The 26,417-nt window shown below is 36.1% G+C and overlaps 1 protein-coding gene across 9 annotated transcripts in view; it reads right to left on the reverse strand.

The window, feature by feature from the left end:
- POT1 (protection of telomeres 1) overlaps nucleotides 1-26,417 on the reverse strand; it is a 118,287-nt gene that overhangs the window by 9,781 nt on the left and 82,089 nt on the right. For all 9 annotated transcript variants that reach the window (XR_010158982.1, XR_010158983.1, XR_010158984.1 and 6 more), the window contains 6 exons: nucleotides 25,991-26,157; nucleotides 24,891-24,970; nucleotides 13,525-13,581; nucleotides 9,400-9,556; nucleotides 7,568-7,773; nucleotides 1,937-2,072 (listed from right to left, as the gene is read on the reverse strand). Coding sequence is in view for 6 of the 9 variants with exons in the window: in XM_009454138.5 (XP_009452413.1) it covers nucleotides 1,937-2,072; nucleotides 7,568-7,773; nucleotides 9,400-9,556; nucleotides 13,525-13,581; nucleotides 24,891-24,970; nucleotides 25,991-26,157 (803 nt within the window). In the remaining 3 variants the exon portion in view is untranslated. The remainder of the gene's footprint in view (nucleotides 1-1,936; nucleotides 2,073-7,567; nucleotides 7,774-9,399; nucleotides 9,557-13,524; nucleotides 13,582-24,890; nucleotides 24,971-25,990; nucleotides 26,158-26,417) is intronic.

The raw sequence follows: 26,417 nt of genomic DNA on the forward strand, positions 1-26,417 counted from the left end.
ATATTTTTCAACCAGTATATAATTTTTCAATCAGGATTTACACATTATGACAATGACTACTAATTGCTACAAATGTAGAAGTCGGAAAGAAAGAGGAATAGGATGGTAAAACATATGTTATAATCCAAGGTTTCTCATATCAGAATGTGTCCAGGGTGATTGTTTCATCAAGCAGTAGAGGAGATTTTATCCCTACCCCCTCCTTCTAAATGTAGAAATCTGTTTATAGCTCCTAATGAATTCTTTTATATTCCAATTTTCCAGTGGCAGCAAATTTGTAATTTAGTGGCTCAGAAATTCTGAAATTGAATCACTTAATTTTTACTAGGTTTGCAGCTCTGAATTTTTCTCTGTAACTGGAATCTAAATCCTCACTGTTAAAGAAAACAAGTGAGTACCAGCCTCTGGTTGAGGAATCAAAAGATAGCAGCCTTATGCCTCACACATTGTGTGTACTCTCACTATATATGCTTATCAAAAGAACAGATATATGCCAGAAAAATCTAGTACATATAAGTTGATACACTGTAAGTTTATGCTGAACATATAGTAACCAATGAAATAAACTAATAAAAATTACTCTTCAACAGTTTTTAATTGCAAAAGTTTTCTCAGTTGAAAACACCACCACACATCTGCAACCATCTGATCTTTGACAAACCTGACAAAAACAAGCAATGGGGAAAGGATTCCCTATTTAATAAATGTTGGGAAAACTGGCTAGCCATATGCAGAAAACTGAAACTGGACCCCCTTACACCTTATACAAAAATCAACTCAAGATGGAATAAGACTTAAATGTAAGACCTAAAACCATAAAAATCCTAGAAGGAAACCTGGGCAATACCATTCAGGACATAGGCATGGGCAAAGACTTCATGTCTAAAACACCAAAAGCAATGACAATAAAAGCCAAAATTGACAAATGGGACCTAATTAAACTAAAGAGCTTCTGCACAGCAAAAGAAACTATCATCAGAGTAAACAGGCAACCTACAGAATGGGAGGAAATTTTTGCAATCCATCTCACAAAGGTCTAATATCTAGACTCTACAAAGAACTTAAATTTAAAAGAAAAAAACAACCCCATCAAAAAGTGGGCGAAGGATATGAACAGACAGTTCTTAAAAGGAGACATTTACACAGCCAACAAACATATGAAAGAAAGCTCAATGTCACGGATCATTAGAGAAATGCAAATCAAAACCACAATGAGATACCATCTCACGCCACTTAGAATGGCGATCATTAAAAAGTCAGGAAACAACAGATGCTTGAGACAATGTGAAGAAACAGGAATGCTTTTACACTGTTGGTGGGAGTGTAAATTAGTTCAATCTTTGTGGAACACGGTATGGCAATTCCTCAAGGATCTAGAACTAGAAATACCATTTGATCCAGCAATCCCATAACTGGGTATATACCCAAAGGATTATAAATCATTCTACTATAAAGACACATGCACACGTACATTTATTGCAGCACTATTCACAATAGCAAAGACCTGGAACTATACCAAATGTCCATCAGTGATAGACTGGATTAAGAAAATGTGGCACATACACACCATGGAATACTATGCAGCCAAAAAAAGGATGGGTTCATGTCCTTGTCAGGCATATGGATAAAGCCAGAAACCATCATTCTCAGCAAACTAACACCAGAACAGAAAACCAAACACTGCATGTTCTCACTCATAAGTGGGAGTTGAACAATGAGAACACATGGAGACAGGGAGGGGAACATCACACACCAGGGCCTGTCAGGGGGTGGGAGGCTAGGGGAAGAACAGCATTAGGAGAAATGCCTAATGCAGGTGACGGGTTGATGGGTGCAGCAAACCACCATAGCACGTGTATACCTACGTAACAAACCTCCATGTTCTGCACATGACCCCAGAACTTAAAAGTATAATAAACAAAACAAAACAAAATACCCATAGTGATGTATTGTTCCTTGTATAAGAAATGGTGCTGAAAGGTCCAAAAGTTCCAGGTCTTCGTGGCCAGATCTCACAGGAATTACACTATTAAACTTGTTCGAGAGTTTGCAAATTTCACTGAGTGTACCTCCTGTTAAGAGAATAAATAAATCCTTCAAGTAGTGCAAATAAAATATAGACAAAGTACAGTCCTATTAAATAATGTGTGAGGTATAATAAAAGACTAAAGGAATTGACAGAAAAAGACAATGAATGTATGTAAAAAATATTAATTTGTAAATGTACAATCCTATACATTGATTAAAAAAATCAATGCACAAAAATGCTGAGACTTTGGTAAAATATAAAGCTTGTGAAATTTTAACCAACTTCTTAAATTTAAACAAATTGCTCTTTATTTCAGGAACACTTTGGTTCAAATAACCAAAAGAGGGAATATAAATTAAAAGCTAAGTTATGGATCAGATTCTCACTAATTTGCTATATACTAATTAATATCTGGGCAAATTTAGAGTTTAAATCTCAATTTTCAGGTCAATATTTCATTTAAATATAGATATGAGTAGTTCATGTAATATGAATTCACATATAAAATTTGTTCATTTTTCCTGGGAAAATTATCACAGTTAATTCTATGACAAAGTAAGCATTCAAATGACCAAGCTGGCTGAGAAGTATTGACCAATGGCATGCCATTATTAGAAGACAGTGTCCTTTTTACTTAGCTAATAATGCTTCCTCTCTCCAGGCAAAACGAAAAGGATTTAAAAAATACCTCTGTGTATTTCCTAAAATTTGGGTACAATTTGTAATGTCAACATTCAATTATAAAGGAGAAGCACTTCTGGTATAGCAGAGTGAGGACATCCAAAGACACACTTGACTATAACAGCAGTAAGAATATTGGCAAAAACTGTAAAACCTTTTTTAGAATTCTGGAAATTACCAGAGGCCTTCAACAATCCAAGGAGTGTTTGCTCCAGAAAAAGGGCTGAATTTTGGCAAGAACGGTGAGCTCTGTGGCATTTTAACTTGCCCTGTTCCCATCCTCCTTCCCCCGAGCTCCTTGTTACTGGAAGCCAGAGTTCTGCTATATCATATTGCAGCTAGATAGAAACTCTCATTATGCATGCTTAAAAACTCAAAACAATATTCCCTAAGCATGCTACTTAAAAGTTTCACAGCCCAAAAGTTAGTCTATCTTTTGGAGATGGATACCTAGCCCTGCTGAAGAGACTCCTGCCTACTGTTCAAAACTGCCATAGGTGATCATTCACTAACTCTTTTCTCTATGAGTTCCTCCCCAAAAATACTATTTCAAAGAATCTGGTGAGAGCTCATCTAGTCATTCACACTGGCCAGTCACACGAGTTTGGCTCTGGCACATAAGCTGGACAACCTTGGTCAAGTTACTTAAACTCTGGTATAACAGTTTCCCCATTTGTAAAACTGAGAATAATGTTACTCTGTAAGATCATTATAAAGATTAAATGAGTTAATATTTGTAAAGCACTTAGAGCCATGAGTGACTATTACTATCAATATTTTAGTGATTTCCTCTTAATGTAAAGTCCATGAAAGGAAGTACTTTGTTGTGTTTGCTACATTACCACTAATGCCTAAATCAGTGTCTGGCACACAGTAGGCATTCAATAAACATGTGCTAAACAAATGAATAAGTACAAAGAAAGACATTTACATGTATATATGTGCATACTATGTTTCTCAAGGTTTGTATCTGGAGACATCCTAACTGAGAGCAATTTATTTGCAATCAGTAGAAATATTTAACATGGACTATGGAGACAGAAAAGCCTAAGTTTGAATTTTTTTCTGACATTTATTAGGTCTTTAACCTTGAGTACTTCACCATTTTCTCTTGGTCTCAGTTTCCTCTTCTGTTTACAAAGGGGATACATCCAGCTTACAGAAGAACTGTTATGAGAGTTAAAGATAAAATACTAAACTAGTACAGTGCCTGACACATAGTCTATTCAGTAAATTATAGGTATTAATAATAAATATTATGATAAAATGATTCAGTGACATTAGAGTTCCATACAAATTGGATTCAATTCAATTGGAAACAATACAAAATATTTCAGAGGAAGTTAAATATTATGCAGTTTAAAATATAGTGTTAATAATAAATAAATATTATAAACAATTCGAACCCACAAGTTTGACACCTTAGATAAAATGATTCCATTTCTTGAAAGGCATAATCTATCAAAACTCACACAAGGAGAAATAGATAATCTGAATAGGTCTATGTCTATACAGAAATTAAATCAATAATAATAATCTTGAAAAAAGTCACCAGGCTCAGATTGTTTCAATAGATAAGTCTACCCAAACACTGAAATGACACTAATTCTCCACTATGTATTCCAGAAAATGGAAGTAGAGGGAATGTTTCCTAACTCTTATGAGGCCAGCAATATTCTAATACATAACCAAATACATTACAAGAATGAAGACCTACAGATCAACTTCTCTTATGAAAACACATAAAAAAATACTCAAAAAGTATTTAAAAATTGAATCAAAAAAGAAAATAATTATTCACCATGACCAAATGAGATTTATTTTAGGTAGGCAAGGCTGGTTAAACACCTCAAAATCAATTAATGTAATTTATCACATTAATAGGCTAAAGAAGAAAAATTGTATGATCATATTAATAGATGCAATAGAAAAAGCATTTGATAAAATCCAACATCATTAATAATAAAAATTCTCAGCAAACTAGGAATATTGGGGAACTTCTTCAACTTGATAAAGAACATCGATAAAATAGCCACAGCTAAAATTACATTTAATGGTGACACTTTCCACCTAAGACTGGGATAAAAGCAAGAACATTCCCTCTCATTGCCCCTATTCAATATTGTATTGGAAGCCCTATCTAATGCAGTAAGAAAAGGAAACAAAAGGTATACATATTAGGAAGGAAGAAATAAATTGTCTTTGTTTACAGGAAATCACAACAAAAAAATTCCTGAAATAACAAGCAATTATAGCAACGGTAGAGGATACAAGGTTAATTTAAAAAAAACAATTGCTTCCCTATACATAAGCAATAAATAATCAAAGTTTGAATTTAACATTAAATAATTAGCACCAAAAAAGAAAATACTTAGATATAAAGCTAACAAAATGTGATCTATATTTTGTTGGATTTACAAGGTTTATCTGAGTAAAACTATAAAACCCTAGTTAAAGAGATCTAAGAAGATCTACATAGAAAGATAGTCCATGTTCATCGTCAATAACATCAAGATGTTAGTTCTCCGTCTCCACCGTGACTTATAGATTATGGCAATCTTTTTTTTTTTTTTTTTGAGATGAAGTTTCACTCTTGTTGCCCAGGCTGGAGTGCAATGGCGCGATCTCGGCTCACTGCAACCTCCGCCTCCCGGGTTCAAGCCATTCTACTGCCTCAGCCTCCCGAGTAGTTGGGATTACAGGTATGCACCACCACGCCTGGCTAATTTTGTATTTTTAGTAGAGACAGGGTTTCTCCATGTTGGTCAGGCTGGTCTCGAACTCCCGACTTCAGGTGATCTGCCTGCCTCGGCCTCCCAAAGTGCTAAGATTACCAGAGTGAGCCACCGCGCCCAGCTGGCAATCTTAATAAAAATCCCAGCAAGTTATTTTTGGATATTGACAAACTGATTATAAAGTTTACATGGAAATGCAAAAGATTTACAATAGCCAACACAATACTCAAGAAAAAGAAGAAAGTTGCAGGACCAACACTACACAATTTCAAGAATTACTATATAGCTTTAGAAATAAGGATGGTGTGATATTAGGAAAATAACAGACAAATAGATTAAAACAGAATAGAGAACACAGAAGCAAATTCACACAAATAAACTGGTTTGACAAAGAAGCAAAGGCAATTCAATGGAGAAGGAACAGTCTTTTTAAGAAATGGTACTGGAAAACTGGACATCGGCATACAAAAAAAAATCTGGACACAGATCTTAGAGCTTTTACAGAAATTAACTGATACTGTTTTGTATGAGACTCTAATGGTGGGTACATGGTATTCTGCATTTGTCAAAACATAAAGAACTATAAAGCAGAATGAGTGAACCCTAATGTAAACTATGGTCACAATAAAATAGTGTCAACTGCATTAACTTGGCATGAATATCAGTGAATACTGCTGCAGGTCCTTAAAGTCTAAGAATGACTTTGTATTTATATCGTTTTCTTTGGTTCATCTCTAAGTCCAGGTCAGTTTTTGATTTTGTTACTTCCTAACCAGAGCAGTGCCATACTGCAGTAAGATCCTAGCCCTTGGTCCAGGTTATAATACTTAGAAACATAAAATAAAAATAGCTCACATTTCTTATATTCCTTTTACATTTCAAAGTGCTTTTACATACATTCTCATTATTTTTTTAAATAAGCCTTTTTTAAAAAGCAGTTTTAGGTTCACTGCAAAATTAAGCAAAAGGTACAAAGTTTCCCTATGTCCCCTAGCCTCTTCCCCATTATCAACATCTTGCACCAGAGTGGTAAATTTAGTCAATCAAGAAACCTATTTTAAAAAACTATTATCACTCAAAGTCCAGTCTATATTAGGGTTTACTCTCAGTGTTGTACATTCTATGTTTTCTTTTTAAGACTTCATTTTTTTTTTTTTTTTTTAAGGAGCAGTTTTAGGTTCACAGCAAAATTAAGAGGAAGGTACAGAGATTTTCCGTATCCCCTTCTATCATACCTGCTAGCCTCCTCCAGTATCAACATCCTCTACCAGAGTGGTTCATTTGTTAAAAATGAACCTATACTGACACATAATCACCCAAAGTCTATAATTTACATATAATTCCCTCATTTATTAAAAATAAAGTTAAATATTACTCTAATGCAAATTAAAGAAGGTATTTTTCTTCTATTACAAAAGGTTTCAAGGGAAGAAAAGCCTTAAGAAAAACAATGAAAAGGTTTCAAGGGAAGGAAAGCCTTAAGAAAAACAATGAAAAGGTTTCAAGGGAAGGAAAGCCTTAAGAAAAACAATGAAAAGGTTACAAGGGAAGAGAAGCCTTAAGAAAAACTCTAAATTTGCCATGAAAAAAAATTCACAGTACATATTTTAGATAAATGAGATAAAAATTAGACAAAAATGAGAAGAAAATGAAAAACCAAACATGATAAATTTCATTTAAAACTTGTCAAGTTATCTTTACTTGTTTCAATGGTCTCTTCTTTGGTTTTGATACAATAGACGACTTTCACCCTATTTCTATGAAACAACAGTGACATCCAGAGGCCAAGAAAACAGCAATGGTACATAAGCAATCAGCCTCTTTATTATTACTTAACTAGACAATCAGCTTAGCACTGACAAAATAAAATGCAATCCAACAATATAGTTAAATGTTAACACTTGAGTCTGAAGTACAATTTCAAATGTAATTAAGATAAATTTATGAACGTGTGCTTATATATATTTGAACCTAGTTAACATATATATTCAATTTTGTAAAATTTAAATACTATTTTTACTTTATATGTACTAGGTTGTCTGTAAAATGTATTAAACAATAATTCATTAGGAAAAATATGCAAAAGGAGTATTCTAACAAAACAGTGACTTAAATATTTTACCTTCTATCAAAAGTAGACATTCATTTGAAAGTGGGAGAATACCATTATTTTTCACAAAATGAACTGCTACTTTTCGTCCTTTTTGATTTTTAGTGGTCCAGATTTTTGAATCATATAATGGTGTATTTTGTAGCTTGACATCTGGGGTTTTAGTTGCACCATCCTGAAAAATTATATCCAAATCGCCCTCATGTGGAACTTCTTGCCTAAAATTATTGACAATGAAATGATAGAAATCGATTTTGGTATAAGCGTGGAGATTTCCATTTAACAAGTTATCAAATTAAAAAGTATCATTCTTACATGTAGATGAGTCAGTTACTTTTTCTTAAATTATGTAAATTATGGAGATAATTCACTTTGCAGAATAAATAACTTTTTTTCAATAGATAAATATTTGATATTTTGTGGGTAAGTATATCCAAATCATACTTACATTAATTACCAGTGATTTCTATGCCTGGTTTTGTGCTACAAAGTTACTCATAATTATTTCTAGCATCAATTTTTTTCTCCTCTGTAAAGAATGCTAAATTTCCCAGTAGGAGAAAAAAATGCAGTGGCCCTGTCTTCACTCCAGTTAAATATCCACTTACCACACTTAGGGAAAAGGGCACTTCTAAACTAATAATATTTCCAATTCTGTTTAATAATTAATAATTTTAAGAAGTCATATGGTTAAGTATCATGTAGCAGAAATGGCATCATTTGGAATCAAAAGGTGTATGGCTTTCTTCTGGTTCTGTTGCCAATTAACTGTGTAACTTTAGATAGTTTCCGTTAATTTCTGAGATAATATCCTTATTTGTTTAAAAAATGATCGCAGAGAGTGGTTTTATTTTACAAAGCTGTATGATTTTACAAAATTCAATAAACCAAAGTTTGATAATACTTGAAGAATTATCTAAAATCCTTATATATACATTTTAACCCCAACCACCATTTCAAGCTCAAATGGGTAAAAACAGTTCCCTCACATTTTATTTAAAGAGATTTTAAAATAAAAAATTTATTCAAACAAACCCAAATTTTGGATTGGAAAATATATGTATATTAATGAACACAGATACTCACAATTTATAAGCACACAAATACATGGCGATGTACATAGATATTTACACATTGTAGCACATTTTAGTGAAAACTCAATTTAGGGCATCCAAATGCAAATAACCATCAATTATCTACATTTTCCAAAACATCATTTTAGATATTCAGAGGAAAAGTAGGCAAATTGCAAAAAGATGAGGAGCTTTTAAAAATGATTTTCAGAATGTCTTGAGCCGATTATGTAGTAAAAGGATTACAAAACAGTTATATACATTTATTACATATTTATATAATCACTGATGTTCAGAGTAAAGGCATTGAGAAATTCTCAATTACTAAAGAAAATTTAAATTATATTTATTATATTCTAGTTATTAAGCAGGACAGAAGTTTAACAACAAGGCTCTCTTTATCACTTAATTAGATATTTCAAGTAATTACAACTCCTTTCAAAAATTTCAGTTAATAAAGGTTTATATTTCAGAAGATACTTCTATGACAAATGAGTCTGCCCAAATATATTCATCATTTATTATTTCTCATTTGCCTTTATCAGAGTGACTAAGCTAAATTTTAGATCTGAAAATAGCACCCACTTTTATTACTATCAGAATAATTTATTCTCTAAGAATTTAGCATTTTACCTAAAAAATTTACCATTCTTGCAAAATATAATATACATATTAACAATTTACTTATTCCTAAGACACAAAATTATACATCTGTGCACATATACACACAAATAATATGAAAACGTTTGTTTTATTATGGAAAATACTCACAGTAAATGACATTTAGGGCAATGAAGTTTAACAGACTGAAATAGTCTTCTGGGCTTATACGACCTCAATTTTGCTCGGATGCGGTATTGTTGAGGAGCTTTTTGTTTCAAAATGGCACATAGTGGTGTCCTCTCCAAATACTGATGATCTGTAAGTACTGTAAAGAATTTTTATATTCAATCAGAATAACAAGAATCATATTTATGACATGCATCATCCTGAACCAAATATATACTATAAAATCTAATTAATTTAAGCTCTATTAAGTGTCACTCCATGAAAGCAAGGGTTATGTCTTTATTCCCTGATGTATACCCAAGGCCCACTAGCATAGTGCCAGGCACAGCAGGTACTCAACAAATGTGTACTAAATAAACACTGGATAATTTGGGGGAAGAAATAAGTAACTTAATTGCCTAGTAAGCATTCAAAAAAGCAAGGTTTATTTAGCTAAGAAAATATTACGCTAGGCAACCGTTTAAGTTCTAACTGGTGTCTGCCACAAAAGAATGTAACAAAACACACTTGCAAAATATTATTTGCAGGCTCTTGGATGTTACAAATCAGTTACTTTTTACAGAACCATCATTTATAAAATCAGATTAAGAATAGGAAGGGACATTAAGGGTGATCTAACTGTCACAGGAGTGGTGTAGTAGTGGCGAAGAGGAAGTTTGGGGAGTTGGAAGGAGAGAGTGGAGGAGGAGGGAGAGGAAAAATAAGAGGAAGTTGAGTCAAACTGCAAAAAAAACTCAGACAAAAGCATTAGGAGCAATTGCCTGGGAAATAGGTACAATAGGTCTCCTCAGCTACTTGTGAAAAGATGGCCTGGGATTGTAGTGATCAGTTTTTACTGGGAAAAAGTATAAAATTGCTGGTGACCCTTAGCTTAAGGCAACAGCTTGCTATACATTCTAGCTTAACACTTTCATGTGTTTTAGAAAAGGGAAATGATGTACAAATCTTATTAACCTCAATGGCGAAGACAATTCCTTTCAGTACTGAGCTTTAATCCAATGAAATTCTTGTTGAATTAGTTTTCCTTCAAGGAGCAAATGGCCAAGAAGGACAGAAGTTTACCAACAAGGCTCTCTGTATCACTTAATTAGATATTTCAAGTAATTACAACTCTTTTCAAATATTTCAGTTAATAAAGTTTATATTTAAGAAGATACTTCTGTGACAAATGAGTCTGCCCAAATATATTCATCATTTATTATTTCTCACTTGCCTTTATCAGAGTGGAACATTTATTACATCAGAGTGGAACATTTATTACCGTGGAACATTTTGTTGTGGTGGCGATTGTGGTTTTTTTTTTTTTTTTGGAGACGGAGTTTCCCTCTTGTTGCCCAGGCTGAAGTGCAATGGTGCAATCTCTGCTCACCACAACCTCTACCTCCCAGGTTCAAGCGATTCTCCTGCCTCAGCCTCGTAAGTAGCTGGGATTACAGGCATACGCCACCACGCCCAGCTAATTTTTGTACTTCTAGTAGAAACGGGATTTCTCCATGTTGGTCAGGCTGGCTTCGAACTCCCATCCTCAGGTGATCTGCCCGCCTCGGCCTCCCAAAGTGCTGGGATTACGGGCGTGAGCCACTGCACCCAGCTGGTGATGCTTTTAAAAAGGCCATTGGCACCGGACGCGGTGGCTCACGCCTGTAATCCCAGCACTTTGGGAGGCCGAGGCGGGTGGATCACGAGGTCAAGAGAGCAAGACCATCCTGGCTAACACGGTGAAACCCCGTCTCTACTAAAAATACAAAAAATTAGCCGGTGTGGTGGCGGGCACCTGTAGTCCCAGTTACTCGGGAGGCTGAGGCAGAAGAATGGCGTGAACCCGGGAGGCAGAGCTTGCAGTGAGCCAAGATAGTGCCACTGCACTCCAGCCTGGGCGACAGAGCGAGACTCCGCCTCAAAAAAAAAAAAAAAAGGCCATTGGCAGACCTGATCAATTTAGTGTAAATTGCTACACAGTGATAAGAGCAATTGCTTCAAACTCATATTTTAACCTAAAGTTTTTAACTTTTCATTTTAAAATGCTTTCAAACTTAAGGAAAATTGCAAAAACAATACAAAGACCTTCTGTATAATATTCACCAAGATTCACCAATTGTTAACATTTTTGCACATTTATCATTGTCACTGTGCCTGTCTTCATCTGTTTCTCACCACATAAATATTATTGAATCATTTGAGAATAACTACCAGACATTATGCCTCCTTTCCTCTAAATCCTCCAGTATGTATTTCAAAAGAAGACATTTTATTGACATAATTACAGGCAATTTTCAACATTAGAACATTTAACTGATTTATTACCATAATCGAATTAACAAACATTACTCAAATTTCTACAATTGTCCTCAACACGTTCTTCTTAGCATTCATTTTATTTTCAAGTCTAAGATCCAATTCTGGACCATGTATTACATTTAATTCTCATGTCTCTTTAGACTTCTTTAATGTAAAATAAGTCCTTGGCTTTTCTTTATCTTTCACAACACTGATATATTTGAAGAGTACAGCCATTTATTCTGTAGAATAAACACCAATTTGGGTGTTGTCTGGTTCTTCCTCAGGCTCAGATTTAGCTTATGCATTTTTGGCAGGAATAATGCGTAAGTGATACTGTATGCTTCTCAGTGCATCACATCAAGGGGCATACAAAGTGAGTGTTTCTATTACTGTAGACCTAAACTTTATTCAGCTGGTAAAGGTAGTGTCCAGTCACTTCTCTACTAAAAACTTACTGTTTCCCCCTTGTATTTAACAAGAATATACTAGAGAAAATGTAAATATCTTATTTTTCATCAAATATCCTGATAGTTTAGAATCCACAGATTCACAACTAACTCAACGATGACTATCATGGTTACAAAATGGTAGCTTTTTTTTTCTAATTTCATTATCCCTTTTATATTTGTTATTTTACTTTAAGAAAGATATTTCCACTTAACCCCATATATTTTATTTTTCCTTTATCATCATCAACATGGGCTCATGCATTCCTGCTTTACTCAATTAGTATTAATATTATTTGTTTTGATGCTCAAATGTTCCTAGACATGTTCTATCCTAAGCCATTTGACGAGTTTCATCATTAACTGAGAACCCCCTTACTTTCTAGTACTACAAGGTTACTCCATACTAATCTTGTAATTCCCTTGTTCTAGTTCTGAAATCTGCTGTTTCACCAAGGAGCTCTGATTCCTTTAGAGAGAAATATTATTTATAAACCAAGATCTGAGCACCAGGTGTGCTTATGGCAACTGGAGTGCTGCTGCCTCTATGCCTTTTCATGGAGAGAGAGATAGGGTACATATGAACACACATTCATACTGACACACACACACACACACACACACACACCCCTATAATATAAACAAATGTGTATACGTGTGAATACACGTGTATCATACACACGGCTACATCGACTTCTGTATTTACCTAGAAAACATGAGTACATAATGGTACCTCCAATTACAACACAAAATTAAAAGCTTTCATCAATCCTTCTCCCATTCATATTTGTTATCTTCCTTCTCCAATTTGAGAAATTAAAATTTTTACAATAGCACATTTAATAAATTTGTGGTTAAAAATATTTTTCTGAAAAATTTTTTTTAATCTTAGCTGATGTAACAGAAGGAGGGTACTTGATAGACACACCATCATTACTAACATTAAATTAAAATTTTGAGGCATATTGCAAGGAGCTCCTTTATGGTACACTGTTAAATGCATCATGTGACAGGATAACTCTTCATGTAATAGTTTAAAGATACGTGTCTTTACATTGCGCATTTTAAGTCATATAACTCTAACAGAGATACATGATTTCAAATACATCATGTATTTAATGTTTAAAACATATCTGTTTTAAACATTAAGTCTGTTAGAGATAGACGACTTAAAATATGCAATGTAAAGACACGTTATCTTTATGGGTTCCATTTTATGCCAACAAGACACGGTAGAAGAAGAAAGTTAAATATGGACATATTTTAGCTTTAAAGGATATGTGTTCTACTATTAGAAAGAAATGGATTAGCTGGTAAGTGTAGAGGCAGACTTTATTATGCTCATTACTGTGCCCATCTCAAAAACGATACATAGTCTTACTTGTAGCAGATAGCTGTTGACATCTTTCTACCTCGTATAATGATACTGATCCAGAGCCTATAAAAAGGAAAAGGCAAAAAAATTAAGTCCATTACAACTTCAATGTAGAACTGAAAAAAATGGAGCGTTGCTGAGAGAAACTGAAGAAAATATAAATAAATGGTGAGATATGCCACATTCATGATTTAGAAGGCTCAGTATTGTTAAGATATCAATTCTCTCCAAATTAATCTGTAAATTCAGCATAATCCTTCGAAAATAGCAGAGGCTGGGGTGGGCACAGTGGCTCACGCCTATAATCCCAACACTTCGGGAGACTGAGGTGGGCAGATCACTTGAGGTCAGGAGTTAGAGACCAGCCTGGCCAAAATGGTGAAACCCCATCTCTACTACAAATACAAAAATTAGCCAAGTGTGGTGCAGATGCCTGTAATCCCAGCTACTCAGGAGGCTGAGGCATGAGAATCACTTGAACCCAGGAGGCGGAGGCTGCAGTGAGCTGAGATTGTGCCATTGCACTCCAGCCTGGGCAACAGAACGAGACTCTGCCTCAAAACAACAGCAAACAAACAAATAGCAGAGGCTTTATTATAGAGATTGCAAAGCAGATGCTATCACTTATGTGGAAGTGCAGAAAATCTAGAATATTAAATAACATTTTATAAAATAACAAAGTTGGAGAACAATGTACGTGACTTCAAGACTTACTATAAACTTACAGTAATTTAAGACAACACGGTACTGGCATCAGGATTGAAAAATAGATCAACTGAATTAAATTAAATAGAGAGCCTGGAAATAAACCCACATTTACATTGTATTTTGATTTTTTACTAAAGCAGCAAAGCAATGCAAGGAGAATGCAAATGGTGCTGCAATAACTGAAAATTTAGTGTGGGGAAAATGCATACTTCACACTATACTAGTAAGCATTGAATGGGAAGCCTAGACATAAGCCCACATTTATACTCGCTTGATTTTTGACAAAGACATTGAAGCCATCTAATAGGAAAAAGGAAACAAATGATGTCATAACAACTAGAAATTCCTATCTAAAGAAAAAATGTCTACCGCACATCATGTGACTAGGCATTAAAAAGGAAACAAACTAATGATATATGCAACAATGTGATTAACTCTCAAAAACATATAGTATATACAAAAAGAGTACATATGATTCAATTTTTTCAAAGTTCTAGAACAGCAAATCTAGAGGGATTTGGCTTACACGTTTATGTATTAGTCAAAACTCATGGAGTGGTTCATAAAATGGAAAGTTGTCCATTTCACTGCTAATTTTACCTCAAAAATAAAAAACTCTAAATAACTACTAAACTCTAGCTAATTATGTTCATACCACAGTGTTTAGAAAATGTACTTATGTCTGCAACTTACTTTGAAATGATAAAAAATATAAATTAATGAATGAAGAGGCACATAGGCCAGGCACGGTGGCTCGCACCTGTAATCCCAGCAATTTAGGAGGCCGAGGGGGGCAGATTATCTAAGGTCAGGAGTTCGAGACCAGCCTGGCCAACATGGTGAAACCATGTCTCTACTAAAAATACAAAAATTAGCTGGGCGTGGTGGTGGGCACCTGTAATCCCAGCTACATGGGAGGCTGAGGAAGGAGAAGCTTGAACTCAGGAGGTGGAGGTTGCAATGAGCCGAGACCGTGCCACTGAACTCCAGCCTGGAGGACAAAGCGAGACTCCATCTCAAAAGAAAAAAAAAAAAAAAAAGAGATATGTAGAAAAATACAAGTGACAAAGCAAACAAAGTAAAATAGTTATTGGAGAGTCTAGCTGGTAGTTATTTGAGTATTCATTGTACAACTGTTTTAACTCTACCATGTATGAAAGTTTTTATCATGTTGAAAAAATACAGTGTAGAGGAAATAAAAGCGGAGATGAATAAAATAGTAAACTTATGAAATTTAATAGAATGACCAAATGAACATCAAAAATAGGGTTTTACTCTAACAAGAAAGCAAAAGTAGTAGTCATAGCATTAAGGTTACAAAATGCTTTCTAAAAAGAAGAACTTAAGACTTTAAAAATGTGTATTTTATAATCACTTTAGCTTACATTCTATTATAAATAACAGTACATTATGTTTTTATAATTTATTTTATAAAGCATCATACACAAACATATCTTCAATATTGCTAATAAGTGGTATAAAAATCCAAGTCAAGATTTGAAGGGGAGGAGCCAAGATGGCCCAATAGGAACAGCTCCTGTCTACAGCTCCCAGCGTGAGCGACACAGAAGACGGGTGATTTCTGCATTTCCATCTGAGGTACCGGGTTCATCTCACTAGGGAGTGCCAGACAGTGGGCGCAGGTCAGTGGGTGCGTGCACCGTGTGTGAGCAGAAGAAGGGCGAGGCATTGCCTCACTTGGGAAGCGCAAGGGGTCAGGGAGTTCCCTTTCCTAGTCAAAGAAAGGGGTGATGGACGCACCTGGAAAATCGGGTCACTCCCACCCGAATATTGCGCTTTTCGGACCAGCTTAAAAAACGTCGCACCACGAGATTATATCCCGCACCTGGCTCGGAGGGTCCTATGCCCACGGAGTCTCACTGATTGCTAGCACAGCAGTCTGAGATCAAACTGCAAGGCAGCAGCCAGGCTGGGGGAGGGGCGCCCGCCATTGCCCAGGCTTGCTTAGGTAAACAAAGCAGCCGGGAAGCTCGAACTGGGTGGAGCCCACCACAGCTCAAGGAGGCCTGCCTGCCTCTGTGGGCTCCACCTCTGGGGGCAGGGCACAAACAAAAAGACAGCAGTAACCTCTGCAGACTTAAATGTCCCTGTCTGACAGCTTTGAAGAGAGCAGTGGTTCTCCCAGCACGCAGCTGGAGATCTGAGAACGGGCAGACTGCCTCCTCAAATGGGTCCCTGACCCCTGACCCCTGAGCAGCCTAACTGGGAGGCACCCCCCAGCAGGGGCACACTGACACCTCACAGGGCAGGGTATTCCAACAGACCTGCAGCTGAGGGTCCTGTCTGTTAGAAGGAAAACTAACAAACAGAAAGGACATCCACACCAAAAACCCATCTGTACATCACCATCATCAAAGACCAAAAGTAGATAAAACCACAAAGATGGGGAAAAAACAGAACAGAAAAACTGGAAACTCTAAAACGCAGAGCGCCTCTCCTCCTCCAAAGGAATGCAGTTCCTCACCAGCAACGGAACAAAGCTGGATGGAGAATGACTTTGACGAGCTGAGAGAAGAAGGCTTCAGACGATCAAATTACTCCGAGCGACGGGAGGACATTCAAACCAAAGGCAAAGAAGTTGAAAACTTTGAAAAAAATTTAGAAGAATGTATAAGTAGAATAACCAATACAGAGAAGTGCTTAAAGGAGCTGATGGAGCTGAAAATCAAGGCTCGAGAACTACTTGAAGAATGCAGAAGCCTCAGGAGCCAATGCGATCAACTGGAAGAAAGGGTATCAGCGTTGGAAGATGAAATGAATGAAATGAAGTGAGAAGGGAAGTTTAGAGAAAAAAGAATAAAAAGAAATGAGCAAAGCCTCCAAGAAATATGGGACTATGTGAAAAGACCAAATCTACGTCTGATCGGTGTACCTGAAAGTGATGGGGAGAATGGAACCAAGTTGGAAAACACTCTGCAGGATATTATCCAGGAGAACTTCCCCAATCTAGCAAGGCAGGCCAACGTTCAGATTCAGGAAATACAGAGAACGCCACAAAGATACTCCTCGAGAAGAGCAACTCCAAGACACATAATTGTCAGATTCACCAAAGTTGAAATGAAGGAAAAAATGTTAAGGGCAGCCAGAGAGAAAGGTCGGGTTACCCTCAAAGGGAAGCCCATCAGACTAACAGTGGATCTCTCGGCAGAAACCCTACAAGCCAGAAGAGAGTGGGGGCCAATATTCAACATTCTTAAAGAAAAGAATTTGCAACCCAGAATTTCACATCCAGCCAAACTAAGCTTCATAAGTGAAGGAGAAATAAAATACTTTAGACAAGCAAATGCTGAGAGATTTTGTCACCACCAGGCCTGCCCTAAAAGAGCTCCTGAAGGAAGCGCTAAACATGGAAAGGAACAACCGGTGCCTGCTGCTGCAAAATCATGCCAAAATGTAAAGACCATCGAGACTAGGAAGAAACTGCATCAACTAACGAGCAAAATCACCAGCTAACATCATAATGACAGGATCAAATTCACACATAACAATATTAACTTTAAATGTAAATGGACTAAATGCTCCAATTAAAAGACACAGACTGGCAAATTGGATAAAGAGTCAAGACCCATCAGTGTGCTGTATTCAGGAAACCCATCTCACGGGCAGAGACACACATAGGCTCAAAATAAAAGGATGGAGGAAGATCTACCAAGCAAATGGAAAACAATAAAAGGCAGGGGTTGCAATCCTAGTCTCTGGTGAAACAGACTTTAAACCAACAAAGATCAAAAGAGACAAAGAAGGCCATTACATAATGGTAAAGGGATCAATTCAACAAGAAGAGCTAACTATCCTAAATATATATGCACCCAATACAGGAGCACCCAGATTCATAAAGCAAGTCCTGAGTGACCTACAAAGAGACTTAGACTCCCACACATTAATAATGGGAGACTTTAACACCCCACTGTCAACATTAGACAGATCAACGAGACAGAAAGTCAACAAGGATACCCAGGAATTGAACTCAGCTCTGCACCAAGCGGACCTAATAGACATCTACAGAACTCTCCACCCCAAATCAACAGAATATACATTTTTTTCAGCATCACACCACACTTATTCCAAAATTGACCACATACTTGGAAGTGAAGCTCTCCTCAGCAAATGTGAAAGAACAGAGATTATAACAAACTATCTCTCAGACCACAGTGCAATCAAACTAGAACTCAGGATTAAGAATCTCACTCAAAACCGCTCAACTACATGGAAACTGAACAACCTGCTCCTGAATGACTACTGGATACATAACGAAATGAAGGCAGAAATCAAGATGTTCTTTGAAACCAATGAGAACAAAGACACAACATACCAGAATCTCTGGGACGCACTCAAAGCAGTGTGTAGAGGGAAATTTATAGCACTAAATGCCCACAAGAGAAAGCAGGAAAGATCCAAAATTGACACCCTAACATCACAATTAAAAGAACTAGAAAAGCAAGAGCAAACACATTCAAAAGCTAGCAGAAGGCAAGAAATAACTAAAATCAGAGCAGAACTGAAGGAAATAGGGACACAAAAAACCCTTCAAAAAATTAATGAATCCAGGAGCTGGTTTTTTGAAAGGATCAACAAAATTGATAGACCGCTAGCAAGACTAATAAAGAAAAAAAGAGAGAACAATCAAACAGACACAATAAAAAATGATAAAGGGGATATCACCACCGATCCCACAGAAATACAAACTACCATCAGAGAATACTACAAACACCTCTATGCAAATAAACTAGAAAATCTAGTAGAAATGGATAAATTCCTCGACACATACACTCTCCCAAGACTAAACCAGGAAGAAGTTGAATCTCTGAATAGACCAATAACAGGAGCTGAAATTGTGGCAATAATCAATAGTTTACCAACCAAAAAGAGTCCAGGACCAGATGGATTCACAGCCGAATTCTACCAGAGGTACAAGGAGGAACTGGTACCATTCCTTCTGAAACTATTCCAATCAACAGAAAAAGAGGGAATCCTCCCTCACTCATTTTATGAGGCCAGCATCATTCTGATACCAAAGCCGGGCAGAGACATAACCAAAAAAGAGAATTTTAGACCAATATCCTTGATGAACATTGACGCAAAAATCCTCAATAAAATACTGGCAAAACAAATCCAGCAGCACATCAAAAAGCTTATCCACCATGATCAAGTGGGCTTCATCCCCGGGATGCAAGGCTGGTTCAATATATGCAAATCAATAAATGTAATCCAGCATATAAACAGAGCCAAAGACAAAAACCACATGATTATCTCAATAGATGCAGAAAAAGCCTTTGACAAAATTCAACAACCCTGCATGCTAAAAACTCTCAATAAATTAGGTATTGATGGGATGTATTTCAAAATAATAAGAGCTATCTATGACAAACCCACAGCCAATATCATACTGAATGGGCAAAAACTGGAAGCATTCCCTTTGAAAACTGGCACAAGACAGGGATGCCCGCTCTCACCACTCCTATTCAACATAGTGTTGGAAGTTCTGGCCAGGGCAATTAGGCAGGAGAAGGAAATAAAGGGTATTCAATTAGGAAAAGAGGAAGTCAAATTGTCCCTGTTTGCAGAAGACATGATTGTATATCTAGAAAACCCCATTGTCTCAGCCCAAAATCTCCTTAAGCTGATAAGCAACTTCAGCAAAGTCTCAGGATACAAAATCAATGTACAAAAATCACAAGCATTCTTATACACCAATAACAGACAAACAGAGAGCCAAATCATGAGTGAACTCCCATTCACAACTGCTTCAAAGAGAATAAAATACCTAGGAATCCAACTTACAAGGGATGTGAAGGACCTCTTCAAGGAGAACTACAAACCACTGTTCAAGGAAATAAAAGAGGATACAAACAAATGGAAGAACATTCCGTGCTCATGGGTAGGAAGAATCAATATCGTGAAAACGGCCATACTGCCCAAGGTAATTTACAGATTCAATGCCATCCCCATCAAGCTACCAATGACTTTCTTCACAGAATTGGAAAAAACTACTTTAAAGTTCATATGGAACCAAAAAAGAGCCCACATCGCCAAGGCAATCCTAAGCCAAAAGAACAAAGCTGGAGGCATCACACTACCTGACTTCAAACTATACTACAAGGCTACAGTAACCAAAACAGCATGGTACTGGTACCAAAACAGAGATATAGATCAATGGAACAGAACAGAGCCCTCAGAAATAATACCGCATATCTACAACTATCTGATCTTTGACAAACCTGAGAAAAACAAGCAATGGGGAAAGGATTCCCTATTTAATAAATGGTGCTGGGAAAACTGGCTAGCCATACGTAGGAAGCTGAAACTGGATCCCTTCCTTACACCTTATACAAAAATCAATTCAAGATGGATTAAAGACTTAAACGTTAGACCTAAAACCATAAAAACCCTAGAAGAAAACCTAGGCATCACCATTCAGGACATAGGCATGGGCAAGGACTTCATGTCCAAAACACCAAAAGCAATGGCAACAAAAGACAAAATTGACAAATGGGATCTAATTAAACTAAAGAGCTTCTGCACAGCAAAAGAAACTACCATCAGAGTGAACAGGCAGCCTACAAAATGGGAGAAAATTTTCGCAATCTACTCATCTGACAAAGGGCTAATATCCAGAATCTACAATGAACTCAAACAAATTTACAAGAAAAAAACAAACAACCCCATCAAAAAGTGGGCGAAGGACATGAACAGACACTTCTCAAAAGAAGACATTTATGCAGCCAAAAAACACATGAAAAAATGCTCATCATCACTGGCCATCAGAGAAATGCAAATCAAAACCACAATGAGATACCATGTCACACCAGTTAGAATGGCAATCATTAAAAAGTCAGGAAACAGCAGGTGCTGGAGAGGATGTGGAGAAACAGGAACACTTTTACACTGTTGGTGGGACTGTAAACTAGTTCAACCATTGTGGAAGTCAGTGTGGCGATTCCTCAGGGATCTAGAACTAGAAATACCATTTGACCCAGCCATCCCATTCCTGGGTATATACCCAAAGGACTATAAATCTTGCTTCTATAAAGACACATGCACACGTATGTTTATTGTGGCATTATTCACAATAGCAAAGACTTGGAATCAACCCAAATGTCCAACAATGATAGACTGGATTAAGAAAATGTGGCATATATACACCATGGAATACTATGCAGCCATAAAAAATGATGAGTTCATGTCCTTTGTAGGGACATGGATGAAATTGGAAATCATCATTCTCAGTAAACTATCGTAAGAACAAAAAACCAAACACTGCATATTCTCACTCATAGGTGGGAATTGAACAATGAGATCACATGGACACAGGAAGGGGAATATCACACTCTGGGGACTGTGGTGGGGTGGGGGGAGGGGGGAGGGATAGCATTGGGAGATATACCTAATGCTAGATGACGAGTTAGTGGGTGCAGCGCACCAGTATGGCACATGTATACATATGTAACTAAACTGCACAATGTGCACATGTACCCTAAAACTTAAAGTATAATAAAAAATAAATAAATATCATTTAATTCATGAAATAAATAAATAAATAAATAAATAAAATATTTGAAGTGTATTAAAAAAAAATCCAAGTCAAAAGGACTTGAATGGACATCTCAAGCTGGCATGGTATAATTTCAATAAATCTAATTTAGTAATTAATATTGGCCATTACAACATGAGATGGAAATAATGGCAGAAACCATAAAAGTGGTCAAATAAGAAAATGTGTAAAACATACATGGTTGCCCACAAACTGACAAAAATATAATTCAACAGAAAATCAGATAAAGGGGCCGGGCGCGGTGGCTCACGCCTGTAATCCCAGCACTTTGGGAGGCCGAGGCGGGCGGATCACGAGGTCAGGAGATCGAGACCATCCTGGCTAACATGGTGAAACCTCGTCTCTACTAAAAATACAAAAAAAATTAGCCGGGCGTGGTGGCAGGCACCTGTAGTCCCAGCTACTCGGGAGGCTGAGGCAGGAGAATGGCGTGAACCTGGGAGGCGGAGCTTGCAGTGAGCCGAGATCGCGCCACTGCACTCCAGCCTGGGCGACAGAGCGAGACTCCGTCTCAAAAAAAAAAAAAAAAAAAAAAAGAAAATCAGATAAAGGGTAAGAGCAGAAAATCTGAGGAAGAGGGAATTAAAAACGTTCGTAAATATACAGTAAGATTTTCAAGTTTCCAAGTAGTCAGGAAAATTAAGTAAGAAAACGCCTTTCACCTGCTGAACTGTCAAAAATTACATATAGTGTTAACTTCCAATACTGTGAAGGTGTGAGTGAAGTATATTCTCCTACACTGCTATTTGGATATAAATTTCTATGACCTTTGGTAAATAATCTGGCAGCATCTATTTAAAAATGTGCATAACCTTAGATACATCGACCTCACTTTTAGGAGTTTATTGTGGAGAAGTAAAAACATGGAAGTACATATATTCAAGGATGTTTATTAAAGTATTATTTGTAAGAGCAAAATACTGGTAATGATCTCAACATCTATTAAATGAAAAATGAAAAAAGCATAACATTATTATTATGCAACTATAATGAATTTGAGTCATATGAATTAGCCCAGAAAAAAAGATCTATAATATATTGTTGAAGAAAGCAACTATTTATTATAATGTGATTTCATTTTGGTAAAAATTTAAGAGAAAGAGAAGAGTCATATTGCTTATATATAGGTATATAGGCTTGTATAAAGATGAAGTGATTGAAGGAATCACACTAAACTGTTAAATCTTACCTCAGGGAGTAGGGAATAAAGGTATAGTGAAAGCTATTCAACTAGATATTGTAACACATATTACAGTGTACTTTAAAAATAATGAATCATTTTAAAAGGAAAAAGAGATTGTAAAAAGTATAAAGTACAATTACAAATTATACTGTCTCCAAGTGATTTGTCATTTGAACTAAATTGGTTTCCTAATAGTAGTTCAAGTAATCATACACCAGGCCAAAACGTTATCACGAAGTTGTTAGCATTTTAAAATAAGGAGAGTTTTAAAACAGAGAGAATGAAGAAAATAAATGTAAAGTATGTACAAAAACTCAAAAAGCCTGCACTTGAATGTGTCTTGCTTTGTCATCAGTTAACAGCTAAGTAACTATGGACAAATTATATGATATTCATCCATCAAAGCCTCAGTTTCCCATTGTTAAAAGGAGACAGAATAAGTCATCTCATAGGAGTGTTGTTAGAATTAAATAATAATGCGGACGGGCGCAGTGGCCCATGCCTGTAATGCCAGCACTTTGGGAGCCCGAGGCGGGTGGATCATGAGGTCAGGAGATGGAGACCATACTGGCTAACACAGTGAAACCCCGTCTCTACTAAAAATATACAAAAAAAAATTAGCTGGGTGTGGTGGCGGGTGCCTGTAGTCCCAGCTAGTGGGAGGCTGAGGCAGGAGAATGCCCTGAACCCGGGAGGCGGAGCTTGCAGTGAGCAGAGATCGCGCCAGCCACACTCCAGCCTGGGAGACAGAGCAAGACTCTGTCTCAAAAAAAAAAAACAAAACAAAAAAACAAACAAAAAAAGAATTAAATAATAATGCCTGCAGGCACTTACATGCCTACCAAGAAATGTATGTTAATTTTCATGCTTATTATTGGGATGGAAAGAGAATAAATCTCATAAAATGATTCTTTGGATCATAGCAGGGTAGGAGTTAGGTAGAAAACAACAACAACAACAACAACAGAGAAACATGACCTAGATTCTAGGTCCCAAAATGCAGAAGTAGAAATTAAGACAGGCCAGGTGTGGTGGCTCAAGCCTGTAATCCCAGAATTTTGGGAGGCTAAGGCAGGAGGATTGCTTGAGACCAGGAGACCAGGAGGTCGAGACCAGTCTGGGCAACATATAGTGAGATCCTGTTTCTACCAAAAAATAAAAAATTAAAAAATTAAGAGTAAAAAAAGCCAGGCATGTCGGCATGTGCAGGACTACAAGTCCTTGCTACTCAGGAGGCTGAGGAGGGAGGATATCGCTTGAGCCCAGGAGTTTGAAGCCACAATGAGCTATGGTCCTATCACTGCATTCCAGCCTGGTCGCCAGAGCAAGACACTGTCTCTTAAACAAACAAAAACCCAGAAATTAAGACAAAGTGGTAAAGGAAAAAACAATGCACATTGAAAGCGTTCAAGTTCAGATTTGACTAGTCACTTATTCAAGCAGACAATATTAGAAGGACATATCCCACTGTTTGTTAATATTTTGTATTTAGATACCTGATTAATTCAATAAAGACTAGAAACTATGTATACATCTAACATAACTATGAGCAAAAAGTATTTGGGTTATGCGAAATAAGTGGCAAAAACAATCTTTGTTCCCTTTAAAAACTGACAAGCAAAATAGTCTATGAAATCAATACAGATTTTCTTGTGAATACACACATACGATATGTATATATCATAATCAAGTAATCACTACCACCCAATTTGAAAACGTAATTATATAATTTAGGAAGAAACCATGTTTACTTTTTGGCATAGGCCACAGATAAAGATTTTAGTATGTTCCTCTACTACATGAAATTTTTAATAAGAGAGACAAAGAGAAGACATTACAAAGAATCATGTTGATAAAACTATTTTATTTAGCAAGAACTAAACTGTCAATGTTAAAGATTATCCTTACTTGGAAAGCTGTCGTCGGGTTCTGATTGACAGATAACATCTGAATGCTGATTGGCTGTCAAATTTGCAGATTCTAAATCCCTATAATTGAAATAATACAATTTCAAATTGCATAAAACAAAGTCAATATAGTAAATTTAGCTCTACCCACAAAATCCAGAAATTCATTGAAATTGTATATAAAATTTTGTATGTATATGCATTCTTCAGTAAAGGATCTATTGCTTTCATCAGATTTTCTGGGGGTTCAAATTAAAAATCTGAGTTTAGAAAGATACAAGTGAAACAGCAGAATGATGAAATAATACAAACAAAAATAAACTGGGAATTTAATGGATGGCATTCTGAGTCAGAACAATCTAACTCTAGATTCAAGAAGCTAAATATGATATTAAAAATCAGTGAAATTGATATAAAAGTAATAAAACAGAAGCTAATTTAATGTCACACTAATTCCAATGAATTAAAATGTAGACAAAAGTTATTTAAATTTAATGAACAGTATGTTTTCTCTTTGAAGATATGAAGATTTTTAAAATTTCTAGAATATTGACCAAAATGCTTCTGCACACAGTACTCACTAGGAATACCTTGGGAAAAGCAGATCTAAATATATAGCAGGTCTAAGATACTATTTACTTTCTGGCACATGTAAAAATTTTAAAAAGTTTAAAAGAGAGTGATACACCAAAACATGTGTTATCTATTTAATCAGTGGCACTTCAGAAATACATTTTTTTCATGAGAGAATTAAATATTTTTGGAATCTTAGATATGTATCAAATTTTCCAAACTTTAGCTAAGGTCTAGTTTCCACTGTTTGTTGCTGTACTTGGAGAGTGTGGTAAATGATAGAAGAGAAGCATGAGTGTAAAAGCCAGATTCAAACTGTTGGAAAACTTCAACTATAACCCTGGCTCTGCTACTACTTAGCTATATGAGCCTATAATCATTTGATTTGTTTCATTTGGCTCATCTATTTAAAAACATGGCAAATGGCACAAAAGGCTAGGGAACTATCAGAAGCCCCAGGAACAATATTATCTTAGAAATCGGCTTAATCGATACCTTATTTACATTTTCTAAATACTAAAAGCTTACTTTTTCAGTTGATCCACATCAGAGTTACTTTCTGGCAAGACCCTGATTCCCCGACCATAACTGGTACCTCCATGAAGATGAAACTCTAAACTTAACATTGTCTGATTCTCTGAATTCATTGATTGAAGTTTGGTATGAAGGCTATAGATTCTAAGAAAGCTTCCAACCTAAAAAATAGATCATTTTTTATTTAGAAAGTGGGGAAAAATTAAAATACTTCTGATATTTAAAACTTTAATAACCAATATGGGGTCAATGAGGGCACTGACCAGTCAGGAAATATACTAAAGTATCTGCAAAGTATGCTATACGAGTGTGGTTGAGTATCAGCTGCATGGACACTACATCAAAACTAAATATATGGACATGTGCATGCATATGCGTGTGTGCACACACATACATATACACACACATTCAACTGTAAGAG

The sequence above is a fragment of the Pan troglodytes genome, chromosome 6 (genome assembly GCF_028858775.2).
Source record: "Pan troglodytes isolate AG18354 chromosome 6, NHGRI_mPanTro3-v2.0_pri, whole genome shotgun sequence".
NCBI classification, from domain to species: domain Eukaryota; kingdom Metazoa; phylum Chordata; class Mammalia; order Primates; family Hominidae; genus Pan; species Pan troglodytes.